The sequence below is a fragment of the Vicugna pacos genome, chromosome 21, assembly GCF_048564905.1.
Source record: "Vicugna pacos chromosome 21, VicPac4, whole genome shotgun sequence".
In the NCBI taxonomy this organism is placed as follows: Eukaryota; Metazoa; Chordata; class Mammalia; order Artiodactyla; family Camelidae; genus Vicugna; species Vicugna pacos.
Window position 1 is genome coordinate 11,574,457 of NC_133007.1, and position 17,626 is coordinate 11,592,082.

Here is a 17,626-nt window from a genome sequence, read left to right on the forward strand (position 1 = left end):
GAATTAAATGGCTTGTGAAAAGAGTACTGTTTAGTAGATATGAGGGGATTCAGGTGATCTCTTTCTCCTTGAATGAGCTTTGGTCATTTGTATATTTCAAGGGCTTTGTCCATTTCACCTAAGTTGTCTAATTTACTGTCATAAAGTTGTTCATAATATTCTCTTATTATCCTTTTTAATCTTTGGAGAATCTGTAGTGATGTCATCTTTTTCATTTCTGTTATTGGTAAATGTCTTCTCAATTTTTTTTTTTCCTGTTCAGTCTGCTTAGAAGTCTTATTAGGTACATAAACGTTTATCACCCTGACATGTGTTCTTTTTTGTCTGATCCACTCTTTCCTTCTTTTCCTTTTTTTTTTTCTGTTTCTTTTAGATTAAATATTTTTTATGGTTCTATTTTATTTCCTTTGTTGGCTTACTAGTTATAACTCTTTGTTTTGTTATTTTAGTAGTTGCTTTAACTTATCACAGTCTACCTTCAAGTGATACACACTTCACACACAGTATAAGAGCCATACAATGGTCATACTACCATTTCTTCCTTCCCGGCTTGTATTCTCAGGTATCTCCTGCTTTTTGAAAGTTCGCTTTATGCCACTTTTCTTTCATGAAAGACCCACATTAGCACCTGTTTTCACTAACTGAAAGGAATCCAAAGAGGACTTTCGCTTTTACGAAAAAAGGCAAAAGTCAAAAATAGCGTTAAGGATTTGTACAGCAAGCCGAGCTGTTATGGAGGCAACACGCACCCGGAGCAGTGAGAGTGGCGCCGCCAAGTGCCTTCCCTGGGAACTACACTCAGCATCTCAGCAGCAAGCCACCATAGCTTTGAACTGTTATCTGTGAGCCCTTGTGCTTTAACTTGATACATTGTTTTTAACACAATACATTGTTACTATTTTTGCTTAAACAGTGAATTATAAGAAAAAAATTCACTATGGAAAACAGTATAGAGAGTCCTTTAAAAACCAAAAATAGAGTTACCATATGATACAATCCTACTCCTGAGTATATATCCAGAAAAAACTCTAATTTGAAAAGATACATGCATCCCAACTACACAGCAGCACTATTTACAATATCCAAGACATGGAAGCTACCTAAATGCCTATTGATAGATGACTGGATAAAGAAGATGTGGTGTATATAAACAATGGACTACTACTCAGTCGTAAAAAATAAAATAATGCCATTTGCAGCAACATGGATGGACCTAGACATTATCATACTGAGTGAACTAAGTCAGACAGAGAAAGATAAATATCATATGATATCACTTATATGTGGAATCTAAAACAATGACACAGATGAACTTATTTACAAAACAGAGAGACTCACAGACACAGAAAACAAACTTACGGTTACCAAAGGAGAAAAGGGAGTAGGGATAAATTAGTAGGTTGGGATTAGCAGATACAAACTACTATATATAACACAGATAAACAACAAGGTCCAACTGTATAGCACAGGGAACTATATTCTATAGCTTGTAATAACCTATAATAAAAAGAATATGAAATATATATATATATATGTATAACTGAATCACTATGCTGTACACCAGAAACTAACACAACATTGTAAATCAACTGTACTTCAATTTAAAAAAACAGTGAATTGTATTTTAGAGATAATTAATAAGGAGTTCTCTAATTCATCTGTATAGTTACCATTGGAAGGCCTCCATATTCCTTTCTGTAGAACAGATTTCTGTTTCTATCACGTGTCATTTTCCTTCAGCCAGAGGATTTCTTTTAACATTTTAAATAATTAATATCTGGTAGTGATGAATTCTTTCAGGTCTTATATGTCTTTAAAAGTATTTTTGCCTTGGTTATTTAAAATAAATTTTACTTTTTTTTTTTTTGGTTTAGTATTTTAAAGATGTTCCTCTCTTACTGCCTACATTGTTTCTAAGGAGAAATCTGTTTAATACTAATCTTTGTTCTTTTGTAGATATTGTGTCTTTCTTCTTTGGCAATTTTAAGATTTTTCTCTTTATCACTTACTGGTTTTGAGCAATTTGATTATGACATGACTTGGTGTAGTTTTTTTTCTTCCTTTTGCTTGGCATTTAACTGAACTTGGATCTTGGCTTTATAGCTTTCATCAAATTTGGAAAAACACCACCCATTATTTCTTCACATGTTTTTTCTGCCCCTTCCCTCTTGCCTTTCCTTCAGGGACCCAATTACATATCCAGGAGGACTTTTAAAATGTCTCACAACTCAATATTCCTTTCTTTCTTTTTTAAAATTCCTTTTTCTCTCTAAATTTTACATAATTTCAATTGCTAAGTCTTCAAGCCCATTGACCCTTTTTCTATAATGTCTTATCTGCCATTAATCCCTTTCAATATATTTCTTAGTTTTATCAAACAGTAATTTTTATCTCTTGAAATTGAATTTGGGTCTTTTTAAAATATCTTCCATTTCTTTACTTAACTTTTTGAACATATGAAATAAAGTTATAATTATTGTATTAATTTCATTGCTAATTATAACATCTGGGCCTATTTTGATTGGTTGGTTTTTCTCTTCATTATGGATCAAAATCTGCTTTGACCACATAGATAAAGATGATTCTGAGGTTATAAAGCAAAGTTTCACAACGAAGGGTGATTTTGCCCCCCGGGGGACTTTGGTATTGTCTGGAGATGTTTTTTTCTTTACTAGTGAAGGGCTGCTGGCATCTAGCAGGTAGAGGTCAGAAATCCTTATTAACACCTATACTGCATAGAACAGTCACCCACAACGAAAAATCAGCTGGCCCAAAGTGTCAATAGTATTGAGTTTGAGAATCCCTGTTGCAGAAAAACAGGATGAGAGGAACTTGGGTCCTTAAATGATCCCATGGAGCTGAACTCCATACAGGCCTGGACCACAGGCCTATTTCTACAATCTATCACATAAAGAAGAAGGAAAAAAAAAAACTTCTTTCTTATTTAAGCCACTGTATTTTGGGTGGGTATGGCCGTTTAGCCTCTGCTCTGATACAGAAATTGGTACCCAGAAGTGAGGTGCTGCCAAATTAAAACTTGAGACTGAAGTTTCCTGGCTTTGAGGTTGATTGAAAGGCAGGCAAGAAATCATATACTGCCAGCTGGAAACTGCTGACCCTTCTCATGCCGTGTTATTATATGGGGAAAACTGTTGGCCTGGGGTCATTTAAAAGGTGGACTATTATGTGTCTATGATATTTGTCCCTCTAGAGAAAGTGGTTGGAAAGTGTTCTATAAACTAAACTGATCAAGTACAGTGACTTGAGGTCTCAGAGTTGGAAAATCTAACTTGTCCCCCAAGTAGAAAGATAAACAGGCTCTGTATTTTTTTCATAAGTATACCTCATTAAGGCTTAGCTGAAACATACAGCCAGCCAAGAGGCAAAGATCAAAATTAAGGGTGCTGCCTTCCCACCCAAACTTGTGGTTTTAGCTGGCCTCAGCAAAACCACTATTAAAATGGGGGAAGAAGAGAATGGGACATTAAAAGCAAACAGACAAACAGATAAAACAAGAACCATGTCTAGAAGAAATCTTGGATCTGTTTAATTACAATGAACTGACTGGAAGCAAAAAACCAAAAGCCTACATTTCTTTAATCACTAAAGCAACTCTCAGGCTCCCAAATCTCCACAAATAGGAAGCGAGCTTTGAAAACTGTACAGCTTCCAAGGAGGGTGTACTGAGATGTCACCGTGGAGGACAATGGATGGTGGCACTGCTGCTCGAGATGAGAACCAGCGGGCAGCCAGTGGGCTAACCAGGAAAGCTTCTCCACTGCTAGAGCAGGGAATCTTGTAAATTTCTAGGGACCACTGGTTACGGAGTGTTTCCCATTCTTCCCTTTTCAAAATGAGAGCTTTCACTGTAGTTACACTTTTCCCTACCACTTCTGCACAATGGATGTGAGATGAGCAGATACCCTGTCCTTGAGCTGTGAGGAACCACCCCAGACCTGTTAGACACGACTCTGCATCATCCAGAGACCTTTGACTCTGAGCAGATGAAGTAACTGATTGGGGCCTTTGAATGTCTCCCTTGGGCGGGAGGAAGTGCTTACGTGTGGGAATAAAAGTGATCACAGATACCGAATGGCCAGAGAAGCAGGCAAACTATGACTGACTGTTAATTGTTATCTAAAAAATGTCTCCCTTCTTCCATGGACTTGATTATTTTAACAGGGCACGTAGCTCCTGAGCTACAGGCTGTATTTCCTAGGTCCTGTGCGGCTACGTGCGGCATGGACAAACATTTTGTCATTGGAATATGAGCAAAAGTAATGTATTCAACTTCTTCACTGTTTGCTTAAAAGGAAATTGCTTGTTTTCCATTTTTATTTAAAATTCCCCCCTTCCTCTGAGTTAGAACTTGGATATGGCATGGATCTAGTTTTAGCCATATTCGTAAGGACAATATCCTAGGAGATGATGGAGCAGTAACACATACAGGATCCAAGTCATCACATGGAGCTGAGCTTCCTGCATTCTGGGCCAGTCTCCCTCTTACTGGTCTGGTATGTATGTGTGAGAGAAAGATTTTGCTCTAAATTCATTTGGCTACGCCAAACCCAGATTTCCTTTGTCAAAGGAAAACAGCAAAGAAAGCAAAAAAAGAAAAAGCCTATGGAGTTTCTGGGTACTGTATTTCCAGTAAAACGAAAATATTTTAACCTTTTCTCCACCTGCATAAACCAAGTATCAAATATATTTTTATATGTTTCAGCTGAATTTCCTCTGACCGGTTCCCCTATTGTGGTAATATCTATTGATTTCCACAGTGAGTCATCAACACTGTCAGCACTTTAATGAACAAAAAATTAGTCTGTTTCATGCTGAAAAGCAATGCCAGCAACCCTTGCAGATAAAAAGGGTCATAAAAATTTACTGGGCAATGACATGCTCTGACAAACGCTCTTGACAGTATCTCCCTGTGATCACCTCACATACAATGACTGGCCAGAGTGAAATGGAGTTTGAGTAAGGCATTAAACAGAATTCAGGGATGACTTCATACATCTTAAAGGCTATGAAAGAAAAAATGGACAGGTTGAACTCAGGAATCAAATATTATTCTAGCCAGTCAAGAACAGAGAATATTTTAATTTCATGATCATTCTTGATAGTGAGTTTGTTTTCATCAGCTTACATTCAATTATTTGTTGACGTGACAAGGGCTCCTAGTTGGGCTGGCTGTTTCTGTCCTATTGAACCAGCGACATTTAAAAATTGGAATGCCTATCTTTAAGCATGCAGCTGAAGGAGTTCAAAGTACACTACCCTAAAACATGGCACCTTGGCATACTGATTATTTTACTCTGAAGGAGTCTGAGAAAATGGCCTTTCCCCACCCTCCCCCCGGCTCCTCTCTTCTGCTCTCCCCCACCCTTCTCCCTTGTAGCAGGTCCCTGTAGACCCCCATGTGAGAGGTGCCCTTCCTACAGCTGGAGGGAGAAGCACCCTTATCTCCCAGGCAAAAGGATGCTGAAAAGAATTCAAACAGGTCTCGCAAACTGTTTCTCAGTTTATTACATTTAGCTCACACTCCTTTTGGCCTACCATATTTCTCCATGACTATCCACTCTTCACTAAACCTAGGATAAAAACACTCAACACTCAAATTTAACCACTTCTTCAGGTCTTCACTTCCTTTTGAAGGCTCCCATGTCATGGAAAACATATTAAATACATTTTTATGCTTTTCTCCTGTTAACCTGTCTTTGTCAACTGAATATTCAGGTACAGCCAGGGACCCTAAGAGGGCTGTGGAAAACTTTTTCCTCCCCTACATACTCTTCACACAACTTGAATAAAAAATTTCTTTTCAGGGGAACGTATAGCTCAGTGGTAGAGCACATGCTTAGCATGCATGAGGTCCTAGGTTCAATCTCCAGCACTAAAATAAATAAAAAAAACAAACAAATAAATAAATAAACCTAATTACCTACCCCCCCATCAAAAAACAACAACTTTCTTTCCACTCACAGTACGATGTCAACATGGATTTGTGAAATGGAAGCTGATTTGACTACAATTTAAGTCTCTTGCTATACAGTGTGAAAAATCGTAGAAGTTTGGGTGAGAGCTACTGGGATTGTGCATCAAATGGGAATAATAATCTCTTCTTCACAGGGTAACTGTAAAGTGTAAAACACAATTCCAGTTTAGTGGTTGAGAACACTGATTCTACAGGAAGACAGGCCCAGTTCTCAGTCTGGTGTGTCCTTCACCTAAAGGAGTGACTTTAGCCGAGTTATTTAACTTCTCAAAGCCTTTGTTTTCTCACCTGTAAATGAAGATATTGACTCGTAACAACCTTTATAGGATTACTGTTAAAATAAATTAAAACTTACAGGTCACACATTATGCTAAGTGAAATACACCTGTTACAGGAGGACAAATACTCTATAATTCTACTTAAATGAGGTACAGAGGGAGGGTATAGCTCAAATGGTAGAGCGCATGCTTAGCATGCATGAGGTCCTGGGTTCATTCCCCAGCACCTCCTCTAAAAATAAATAAGTAAACCTAATTAACTCCCCAAAAAACCAAAACAAACAAACAAACAAAAAATGAAGTACCTAAAGTAGCCAAATTCATAGACACACAAAGTAGAATGGTGGCTGCTAGGTGCCGGGGACAATAGGGAATAATTATTTAATGGGCTCAGAGTTACAATTTGGAAAGGTGAAAAGGCTCTGGAGGTGGACAATTACGATGATTGCACAACACTGTGAATGTACTTAATGTCACTGGACTATATGCTCAGAAAAAATTAAAATGGCAAATTTTATGTTATGTATATTTTACTACAAGCTTTTTTAAAAAGAAAGATATTAAAGGTCATGATGATTAGTTTAAAAGTAAAGCATCAGACACATTTTAAGTGTTTCATAAATAATGAGTGTTACAATTAATTTTATTCATTATTTTTAAAATGCATTTGCGAGCTCATCACAAATGATAAATGCTGCACAATCACATAATTATTGATGATAGTCATCAGATTTTTTTTTAAAATATGAATCCAACATATTACCTGGGTGTGTGAAAACACCTAGTAAGAATCATGGTAAATACCGAGATGTGTGCACCATACACACCCTCACACACACACATGCACACAGGAACATCTCACTGGTTCAGAACAAATGGGGAGTTCATATTCAACGATGGTGCTAAAGGGGCTTTTAAGTAAGACTGTAAACAGTTTGCTGGTATTCATTTTTAATTATAATAGACTGATTATTCTTTTGCACCTAATTTTATTGTATTGCTCTGAAAACTCTTTTTTTTTAAAAAAGAAACAAAGATAAACTTCAACCAAGGAGTTAAACGACAAATGTGATAATTATAAGATGATTCTTACCCTATTCATTAAAGGACTCAGATGATTATACGTATCACAGACAGTGTGTGTATATGTTTATACATATGTGTATATACACATTCATTTATACATATACACACATACGTACATACATATAACCAAAGACTGGCAGTTAGCAAGACAGAAATTTAGAGCCTTAGAAACCATATTTTCTTATCTCTTTATTTTGTAAAGAAGGAAAGTAAGCGTTAGAAAGGTTAGATGATTTAATTAAGATCCTACATTAAACTGGTAACAGAAGTTTAATTAAATCTTCAGAACCTCATTCCATGTATTGCCCTGAAATGCATCACAGCAAAGGACTTGGCTCAGCCATCCTTCCTCACGTCTCTTTTGCATACTGTTTACTCTGCCTAAAATGCTCTCATCAAAGTTTAGTTGTTTAGTTTAGTTGGAAAATCTTTGTTGGTTCCTCCAAGATGAATTTGGTGTGCCCTGCCTTTAGGCTCCTGAAGCTCCCTTTTAACAGCCCAGGGCAATCACGCTGAATTAAAACTGTCTACTCCTCTGCCCTCTCCATTAGACTCGGGACAACTTGAGGACACACGCTGTCATCTCTGGATGCTCCCACACATGACACTGGACCTCAATGTCTGTTGGACATGTGAACTATCCAACCATCACAGGCTTCTCCAAAAGGAGGCAGGAAAGTTGGGATCAAGAACGCAAGTGGGAAGTTCACCTTGGAATGAAGGCAGAGCACATCTTCTTTAAAGATAGGAGTGCAGCAGAGGATGGAGGTGGAGAGGGATTTTTTTAAGTGAAAGAGAAGAAAGCTTGAGTGAGTTTGTGCTAAGAGTACTTAGCTTTCTCACAAAAACAGAAGGACATTGAATTTTATTGTTCTTATCTCTTGTCAAGTGACCTCATGTTTCCTAGGGTAGACTGAGTTCATAGTATTTACCGACAACTTGGAACACAGTATGCTTAGTCAACCATCCTCCCTCCTTGGCATTTTAGATTGTCTCATGAGAAATAAATAATGAGAAATCACTTCGGCAAATTTATGGTGTTATATACCACACACACAGTACTGTGATGGTAAGTATTTTTTTCTGATATAAATCGCTAATCCATAAAATGCATTATTATTTCTGGAACTTTAAATTTCCTTGAGTGCTTTGCACTAGTTAGAAGGACAAATTTGTGTTTGTTGGCAGCTTTAGCATTTACTAGCTAGCATCCTGAAACCAACCTACCCTCAAACTGAAGATACAACAGAGGAAAGTTAAAAACAAACTGAACATTCAAGTGACAAATTAGGTTGGAAGGGGAAATCAATATAAAGGAATAACAATGTCACAGAATTGGAAATGCAGCACTATTAGCTTCTGTGTCCAAAGAAGTAGTGTTTGCTGCCACCAAGAGGGCAACAGGCATTCCTTCATGGAAGTTACGAAACTCACTGAAGGCACAAAAATCTTTGCAAATCCAAAAGAATGTTTATGGGGTGCTTCATTTTTTCAGGCTGTTTTTTAAAAAATCAATTACTTTCATTTTCTTCTTCTTTTTAATTGAAGTATAGTTAATTTACAATGTTGTGTTAGTTTCTGGTGTACAGCAAAGTGATTCAGTTATACAAATACATATTCTTTTTCATATTCTTTTCCATTACAGTTTATTACAAGATACTGAATACAGTTCCCTACGCTATACAGTAGGACTTTGTTGTTTATCTACTTTATAAATTGTAGATTGTATCTGCTAATCCCAGACTCCTAATTTATCCCTCCCCCCTCAACCCCTTTCCCCTTTGGTAACCCATACTTTTCTATGTCTGTGAGTCTATTTCTGTTTTGTAAATAATTCATTTGTATCATTTTTTTATATTCCACATATAAGTGATATCATATGATATTTGTCTTTCTCTGATCTACTTAGTATGATGATCTCTAGGTCCATCTATGCTGGTGCAAATGGCATTATTTCATTCTTTTTTTTATGGCTGACTAGTACTTTATTGTATATATACACCACATCTTCTTTAGTCAGTCACCTGTTGATGCACATTTAGGTTGCTTCCCTGTCTTGGCTATTGTAAACAGTGAGGCTATCTATATACCCTGGGGTGCATGTGTCCTTATGAACTGCAGTTTTCTCCGGATATGTGCCCAGGAGCGGGATTGCTGGAACATGTTGTAAGTCTATTTTTAGTATTTTAAGGAATCTTCATTCTGTTTTCCATAGTGGCTGCACCAATTTTCATTCCCACGTTTTTTCCAGGTCTTTAGGCTTCTAACTTCGTGACCTGAATGGCAGCCTCAGAAACTACCGTCATAATTTCAGTCCTTCATTAAATCACCATCTTTAAGCTCAGAAACACATAATTTTTACCCAAGTTGTGAATCAAAGACTAGGGAGAACTAAAATCAATTTTCTGTTTTCAAGGTGTTTTGCTCTTCACCTCTTGTTATTTAACCCCGTATGGTTTTCAAATCCTGTCCTGCAGGGAGCCAGCCTCTGGAGCATGAACTGGCCCTTCTTTCTGATGTCAACAGAACAGAAAAGGGAATTGTACTTTGAAAGGTCAAAGGAATCCCTAACAAGTCAGCACAGAGCTAATAGCTGACTTTTTGCTCTCTCTAAACAAGGCCCAATTTTATATTTTTTTTGTTGTTGTTGTTCTCTATTAAGGCTCTTTTCCTGACTTGAAGATATTAATAATGGATGAGTCATGCTTCATAAATTGGGTTTTATGGTTCAAGCAACCCTTGGTAACCCAAGGTGAATTAGCTGAGTCACAATCCACAGCTCAACCCAGGTACTTCTTTTGCCTCTCTTTTCAAGGGGCTCCCCCCTGATACACTCCTCAGGAACCCAGTCCTCACAGGCCCCTTTGAGCAGCTGCTACTAACAAATGGGCACTGAGATGGAGCAGCATAGAGACAAAACAGACAAGTTTGCAATTGCTCATGATGAAAATGAGGACGACCCATTTTCTAAGTGTGACTGTGAATCCTTCCTCCAATGGAACATGTGTTTTCTTTTCCTCCTTGTTCCTTCACCATCACACTGTTTGGATAATTTAATTTTGAATGTTTGATCACAGTGTAGTAAATGCTTAGCTGCACACTGGGATCACCTGGGGAGTTTTTTTTTTTTTAAATAATGATGCTTGGGTCCCACCTAGACATTCAAATGAAATTGTTCCGTACAACTCACAATCAGAAATATTTTAAAGCTGACTCAAACATACAGGAGATTCTGATGTGGAGTTAAGACTGAGAAACCCCGCTCTACGTAACACATGAGTGCTCCTACCCTCCTGGTTCTGGAACTGCCTGCATCATATTTTGAGGGTGGGAGATGGGTGAAAAGAGGCATTCAGAAAAGTACAACTTAAACAAATTCCTTGGGACTTAGGTGATTCTTAAGTACACTAATGATTAAGAATCACTTTGAGCTCTATTGCTGTAGGGACTTAGAATAATGTGACATCACTGAAATAAACTGGGACAGTCTACTGCAGATTGGTGGGAAGTTTTTTTTTTTTGAGGGAGGAGGAGGGAAGTCAGAGGAAGATACTTTATTTGCTCACATGTTTCAGAGGGCTGTCAGATACTACTTGAAACAACTTAAAGAAAGAGACTATGTGCCTACTGTTGTATCCCTCTCATTAAGCACAGTGGCTGGGTCACAGCACGTGCTCAAAAGCCATTTGCTGAGTGAACAAATAAATGAACAAATTCATTTCATGGGTTCTAGGAGAGTTTTGAGTAGGGAATGGTGGATAAGTTGGTGGCTAACCAGCGGAAGGTTACAAAATGACACGTTATTAAAGGTGAAAAAACAAGGAAGTCCTAAAATGGAATGATAGGGGGTCATTTTAGCTGCAGAAGGGACACTGGACAAAGAAGCAGAGAAAGCAGGATGGGACACACAGGGCATGGCTTACGAGAGGGCTTCCAGCCTCCTGATTGCTGGGGAAACTGGAAGGCTCTGAAGGGGCCAAAATAAGAAATGTGAAAGGTCATTTCTCCTACGGAATTCCAGACAGACTTCTGGAACTAAGATTCAGTGACATAAAAACCAGGCCTGTAGTAGCAGACGACTACTATGACGGAAGTTTGGTTTAGGAAAGAGGTGCTACAGTCATGCATTTAGATTCTATTTGATATACAAATCAGTACCACACAAGCTGCACAGGAAATACAGCAAGAAAAAAAAAAGTATTGTAATACAAATATATTTTCTGCTTCTCATGTAATGTGAAATTCTTCCTTTCTAAAAGCCAAACACTGAAGTAAATGGAGAAGGTAGGGACAAATGAATTATCTCTTGAGAGAAAGTTTTTTAAATTAAGGAAGTATTGCATAAGCCTCGACATACACAAAAATTCTTCTTTTAAAAATAATAAAGTCTGCCAAAAAAAAAAAGTTAACTATATTTCAATGTAGCTAGGAAAAAGTGGGCTGGAGTATCCTGTAAATCAAGTCTGAATCACAGTAATGACAAGTCTCAATAAACTTAAGAAGATTAAAATCCTATCAAGAATCTTTTCCAACCACAATGATACAAAAACTAGAAATTAATTACAAGAAGAAAATTGGAAAAGACACAAATACTTGGAGACTAAACAACATGCTATTAAACAACCAACGGGTCACTGAAAAAAATCAGAGAGGAAATTTTTTATAACCTTGAGACAGACAGAAATGGAAACACAATGTTCCAAAATCTATGGGACTCAGCAAAGGTAGTTCTAAGAGAGAAGGTCACAACAATACAAGTCTAACTCAAGAAACAAGAAGAATCTCAAATAAACAATCTAACTTTACATTTAAAGGAAACAGAGAACAAAGAACAAACAAAGCCAAAAGTTAGTAGAAGGAAGGAAATAATATAGATTAGAAGAGAAACAAATAAAATAGAGACTTAAAAAAAAAGAAAAAGAAAAGATTATGAAAACGGAGAGCTGGTCCTTTGAAAAGATAAACAAAACTGATAAACCTTTAGCTAGACTAAAGAAAAAAAGAGAGAGGGCCCAAATAAATAAAATCAGAAATGAAAGAGGATTTGCAGCAACATGGATGCAACTGGAGATTGTCATTCTAAATGAAGTAAGCCAGAAAGAGAAAGAAAAATATCATATGATATCACTTAAATGTGGAATCTAAAAAAGGTAAAAAGAAGACATGAATGGACTTATTTACAAAACAGAAATAGATTCACAGATATAGTAAACAATCTTATGGTTATGGAGGGGTAGGGGTAGAAGGGGGCGGGAAGGGATAAATTGGGAGTTAGGGATTTGCAAATATTAACTAGTATATATAAAATAGATAAACAACATTTTTTTCTATATAGCATAGGGAACTATATTCAATACCTTATAGTAATCTATAATGAAAAAGTATATGAAAATGAATATACGTATATATATGTATGACTGAAACATGCTGTACACCAGAAATTGACACACTGTAAACTGACTGACCTTCAATTTGAAAAAAAAAAAGAAATGAAAGAGGACAAATTACAATCAATACCACAGAAAGACAAAGGATTATAAAAGAATACTAGGAATAATTATGCACTAAGAAATGAGATAACCTACAAGGAATGGATAAATCCCTAGAAATATACAATCTTCCAAGAATGAATCATGAACAGAAAACCTGAACAGACCGATTACTGGTAATGAGACTGAATCAATAATAAAAATTCCTCAACAACAATAAAAACTCCACATCCAGATACCTTCACAGGCGACCACCACCAAACATTTAAAGAAAAGTTAATACTAAACTTTCTCAAATTATTCCAAGAAAAATTGAAGAGAAAGGAATTCTTCCAGACTCATTTTACAAGGCCAGCACTACCCTGATACCAAAGCAGGCAAAGACACTACAAAAAAGAAACATTTCAGGCCAATATCACTAATGAACGTAGATAGAAAAATCCTCAACAAAATATTAGCAAACCAAATTTAATAATACATCAAAAAAATTCATACACTCTGATCAAGTAGGCTTCATCCCAAGGATGAAGGGGTGGTTTAACATCTGCAAATCAATCAACGTGACGCACCACATTAACAAAACAGAGGCTGAGGCTCGATGGAACTCCAAGTTGAATTGATGACTAGGGACAAAAGAGGAGTGAGCAAAGGAAAATGAGAAGAAGCAGAGAGGGAGATGAAAAATAAGAAGCCGAAGGAGAATGTAAGAAGAAGAAGAAGAGGAAGAGGGAGGGGAGGAGGAGGGGAGAAGGGGGGGAGGAGGCAGAGGAGGAGGAGTTCTATGTGTAATGGTAGCACCTGGGTGCTCGGTAGTACTTACTACGTTACAGGCACAATCACATATTAACTCACTAAACCCTAACAACAAGCCTATCGGATAGGTCTTGCTAATATCCCCATTTGAAAGATGGGGAAACTAATTCACCCAAGATCGCTGATAGACTGTGTGAGACGGGATTTAAACCCAACCAGCCTGGCTCCAGCATCCATGCTTTTAATCCCGATATGCGTGTAGTGACATAGGAAGATATGCATAATATATTATTAAATGAAAAAGAGTCTTGTTCAACAGCATTATTTGAAAGAAAATAAATACACGTTCATACTTTTACATTATTCTTCTGGATTTATCTCCTACCTCCCCATCTTCTTATCTGTAATCCTCAAACCCATATTAAAAATATTTGTGTATATACCTATGTATATATGTAGGTAAGTAATGTATGTTTACACGGTCAATAGACTAAAGCATGAGAGAAAGATTTTATACCCAATTTTTATTACGGTTACCTCTGAGGGTAGGATTATGAATGGGCTTTATCTCTGTAATGTTTATAAGCACATAAAAGGTACAAACTGAGCTTGGGGAGGGGGGAGATATTCTGTCATTTACTTTTAATCATTGTCTGAAAGCAAAGAACCTATTCTGATTGGAAATTTTCTCTGCCAACATGAAGTGGCTAAAATTAATTCTGACTGATCATCTCCACTCTTATTATAATGTACCAAGTAATATGACTACTTAATGTTTCATGTAATAACTGAATTCGATTTCTGGGACTATATCTAACCTACCTAGTGAACACGGCCAATATCCCAAATGACTGAATGATGCTACTTACTATAGTGAATCATTCTTTTAGCTCAATAGCTTTCTAGCTACCTGGTAGACTGTTTCTAACCCAGAAGAAAGTAGCTCCCATTTAGAAAGTAGATGTCTGTAAATCATACTGAGCAACAGAGACATTCACCTATGTTTATGCTGGTTAAAAATATTGTAAATTCAGCCTTGCTAAGCCAAAAGGCTTTGGGCAATCTGGGGCCTTGGATCCCTCAATGATCAACTAGGGGAGAGAATTAGACAGTTTTTATCTAACACAATTTATGATCCTCCTACAAATAACACCTGCGCATTTAACGTATGCTAATGAGATAACCGAGGCTAACATTTAGCACAGAGTAAGTGCTCACGAAATGTTCCTTCCCTTTCTGATTCCCCTCATCACAAAAAATACTTCTAATACAGAGAAATCTAAAGTCCCTTGCAGCTATGCTGAAAGTGAGTTAGGCTGCATTCATAAGCACTTTGAACTATTCCTCAATTTGTTGTTTTTATATAAATAAGTTACATTCTTTTATCTGACAGGTTAGATTAGAAGTTAAAAGTTAGTCACTGCTGTCATATGTGTTCAGGGCATTCTATTTCCAGGTCGGGGAAATCAGATCACTTCCATGTATTGCAAGAGAAGATATGAAAGCCCTTCTACCTAGTGGCCAGAGCATGCCCTCTGTGCAGGTCACATCTGGGTTAACATGACCAAAAATAAATGAAAACAATACAAACAAGCCAAAAAAAAAAAAAAGTTCAACCAGGAATATAAGTTACTAGACAAACTGAGTATTAGGCTGACAGAGTACAGGTCTGATAATCAGAGGGGAAGTCCTGGGTTGCCCCCAAAAGACAGACCAAGCATGTACTGAGAGCACTAGTAAAGAAAGGTCATTTAAAAAAATGAGGAAAGGCATTTTAGGAAAAATACAGTATCTGAGATTTTTTTTTTAAGTTAGACATAATAGGAAAAATCAGAACTTTATTGGACTTTCTTATACTTACTTTATGGTTTAATATTGTTTTCAATCTGAATTCTGTAATACTGTCACTGCTTAGGCATTCTAAAAGTCTTACTCCAGCCCTATTCAGAAAGTATTTTAGGAAGTTTTTGCTTTTGATTTGTTTTAAGACAAGGGAAAAAAAAAAAATAGAAGCAGAGATCCATCAATTCATTGAAAGATTCATGCAGTGATGTTTGTGTTACTTTATTGAAAATATTTTAAAATGTTTCCCCTAACTTCTAAAGTAACTTTGTCAAAATAATTGTTCATATCTGAACTCAAAATGATTTAATGAACAATTTGAAGTACAATTTATGAACTTCATAAAAAACAAATGCTTAACACCATAAGACATGAGGAACAGCAGCCACCTCCTGAGCTGCAGGGGGCCCATGTTATGTGATGTCTTTGTTTTGGACCAAGGTATTTAATGGTTAAGTCTGGCAGCTTTCCTAAAACATCAAGAGGTTCTCTGAAGATTCAAGTCATTATCTTTGGGGAAATCTGAAAGAATTATGGGGAATCTGGTGACAAATTCTAACTTACCTCATGAATATAACAGTAATCAAAATAATGATAGCTACCATTCATTAGGCATTACAATTTTCTAGACATTATGTTAAGGACTTCTATGTATCTTCTTATTTAATTCTTACAGCAACCCCATAATTTAGTTTTCATTATTATCTCAAAATTTAGGATCTGAGTGCTGTAAGTAATTTGCCCAAGGTCATAAGGTAGAGCTGAAATGAGAACCAAATGTCTGAGTCCAGTGTCTGCAATTTTTTTTTTTTTTTTTTGGCGCAGAGGAGATAATCAGGTTTGTTTGTTTGTTTGTTTGTTTGAATGGAAGTACTCGGGATTGAACCCGGACCTCGTGCATACTAGGCATACCAGGCATGCACTCTACCACTGAGCTATTCCCTCCCCCAACCAGTGTCTGCAATTTCAACCTTTACATTTTACTGGGAAAGGATGAGAGTGCATCTTTCTATAAACAAGGCAATCATCACCTTCAATAACAGAACTTCATCTCTGACTGGAAGACAAAAACCAACTAGATTATTTTCACCAACTCTGCAGCAAATGTCTTGCTGTTACCACACTTTCAAAGCTGCATTGATATGTTGATATAAAATCCAACAAGGTAATTATAATTGAATTTTAACATGTCTTATAAATTTCTAGCTATCAGAGAAAGAACTGCAAATTGAAATACAGCAGTTTCTTTTTTAGTCAATGTATTACGAAAGCTTTCTAATAATTCAATCATATGTTTAGGTACCTCCAGGGATGTTATTATGGTAAGAAGTATTTTAAGAATAAAGCTGGCATCATTTTGACAGAAAACAGGTTTTAACTTTCTCTCATATCATCCAACTCGAATGAACAGAAACATCTTTATATGTTACTGAAAAGAGTGCTATGATAGCAAGATTAAATGGACTATAGGAAAAGCAAAGGAACAAACTATAAATAAACAGCAAAAAAGGATGGCAGGAGAGAGGATCATTTCCTCAGAAAAGTCTACTTTTGTGTTCAAGAATCTAGAACGACTCAAAGGCTGTAAATTGAATGGTGCCCAGTTCCAAGGGCAGAGAGGTAAACTTTGGTAAACTTAAACATAACAGACTTACCTTTAGGAGAGCCAACGCTACATGAAAGATTATGTTCAAACCCTGAAATAGAAGAAGAGAGTCAAAGTCAATATTGTCATTATCACTATTTTATTAAATATTTTTCCAAGATTTCCATATATCTTTAATAAAATCCCTAATTCTTTTCATTTTCACATACAATTACAATTAAACCATGAGTTTTTAAAAAGGTATTTTCCCTCTCTGAGAAGCTTACTGTAAACTTTAGGTGCTATTTCATTAATGCTCACATAAAATTATTGTTTTTACAAAAATTACTTTCCTTCAATCTATTTCTGGTGTGAAGCTTGCAAAAGTCAAGTTCCTTGATCAAAATGGTAGTTCAACAGAAATCTAAACGTATGAACTGAAATTTCTAGGTCTTACTCTGTACATCTGGGTGATATGGTTAAACTGTGGCAGACAAAACAGAACAAAACAGTGTTGCTCATAACAGGACAGGCTCTGAATTCAGCCTAATGGCTCTGAAGAGACGTTGAGATATTGAATTCAAGAGACAAGAATCTT

At 36.5% G+C, this 17,626-nt stretch overlaps 1 protein-coding gene across 4 annotated transcripts in view; it reads right to left on the bottom strand.

Moving 5' to 3' along the window:
- Nucleotides 1-17,626, bottom strand: part of RABGAP1L (RAB GTPase activating protein 1 like) — a 569,757-nt gene that overhangs the window by 158,213 nt on the left and 393,918 nt on the right. For all 4 annotated transcript variants that reach the window (XM_031688779.2, XM_072946070.1, XM_031688780.2 and 1 more), the window contains exon 18: nucleotides 17,099-17,140. In XM_031688779.2, the coding sequence (XP_031544639.1) occupies nucleotides 17,099-17,140 (42 nt within the window). The remainder of the gene's footprint in view (nucleotides 1-17,098; nucleotides 17,141-17,626) is intronic.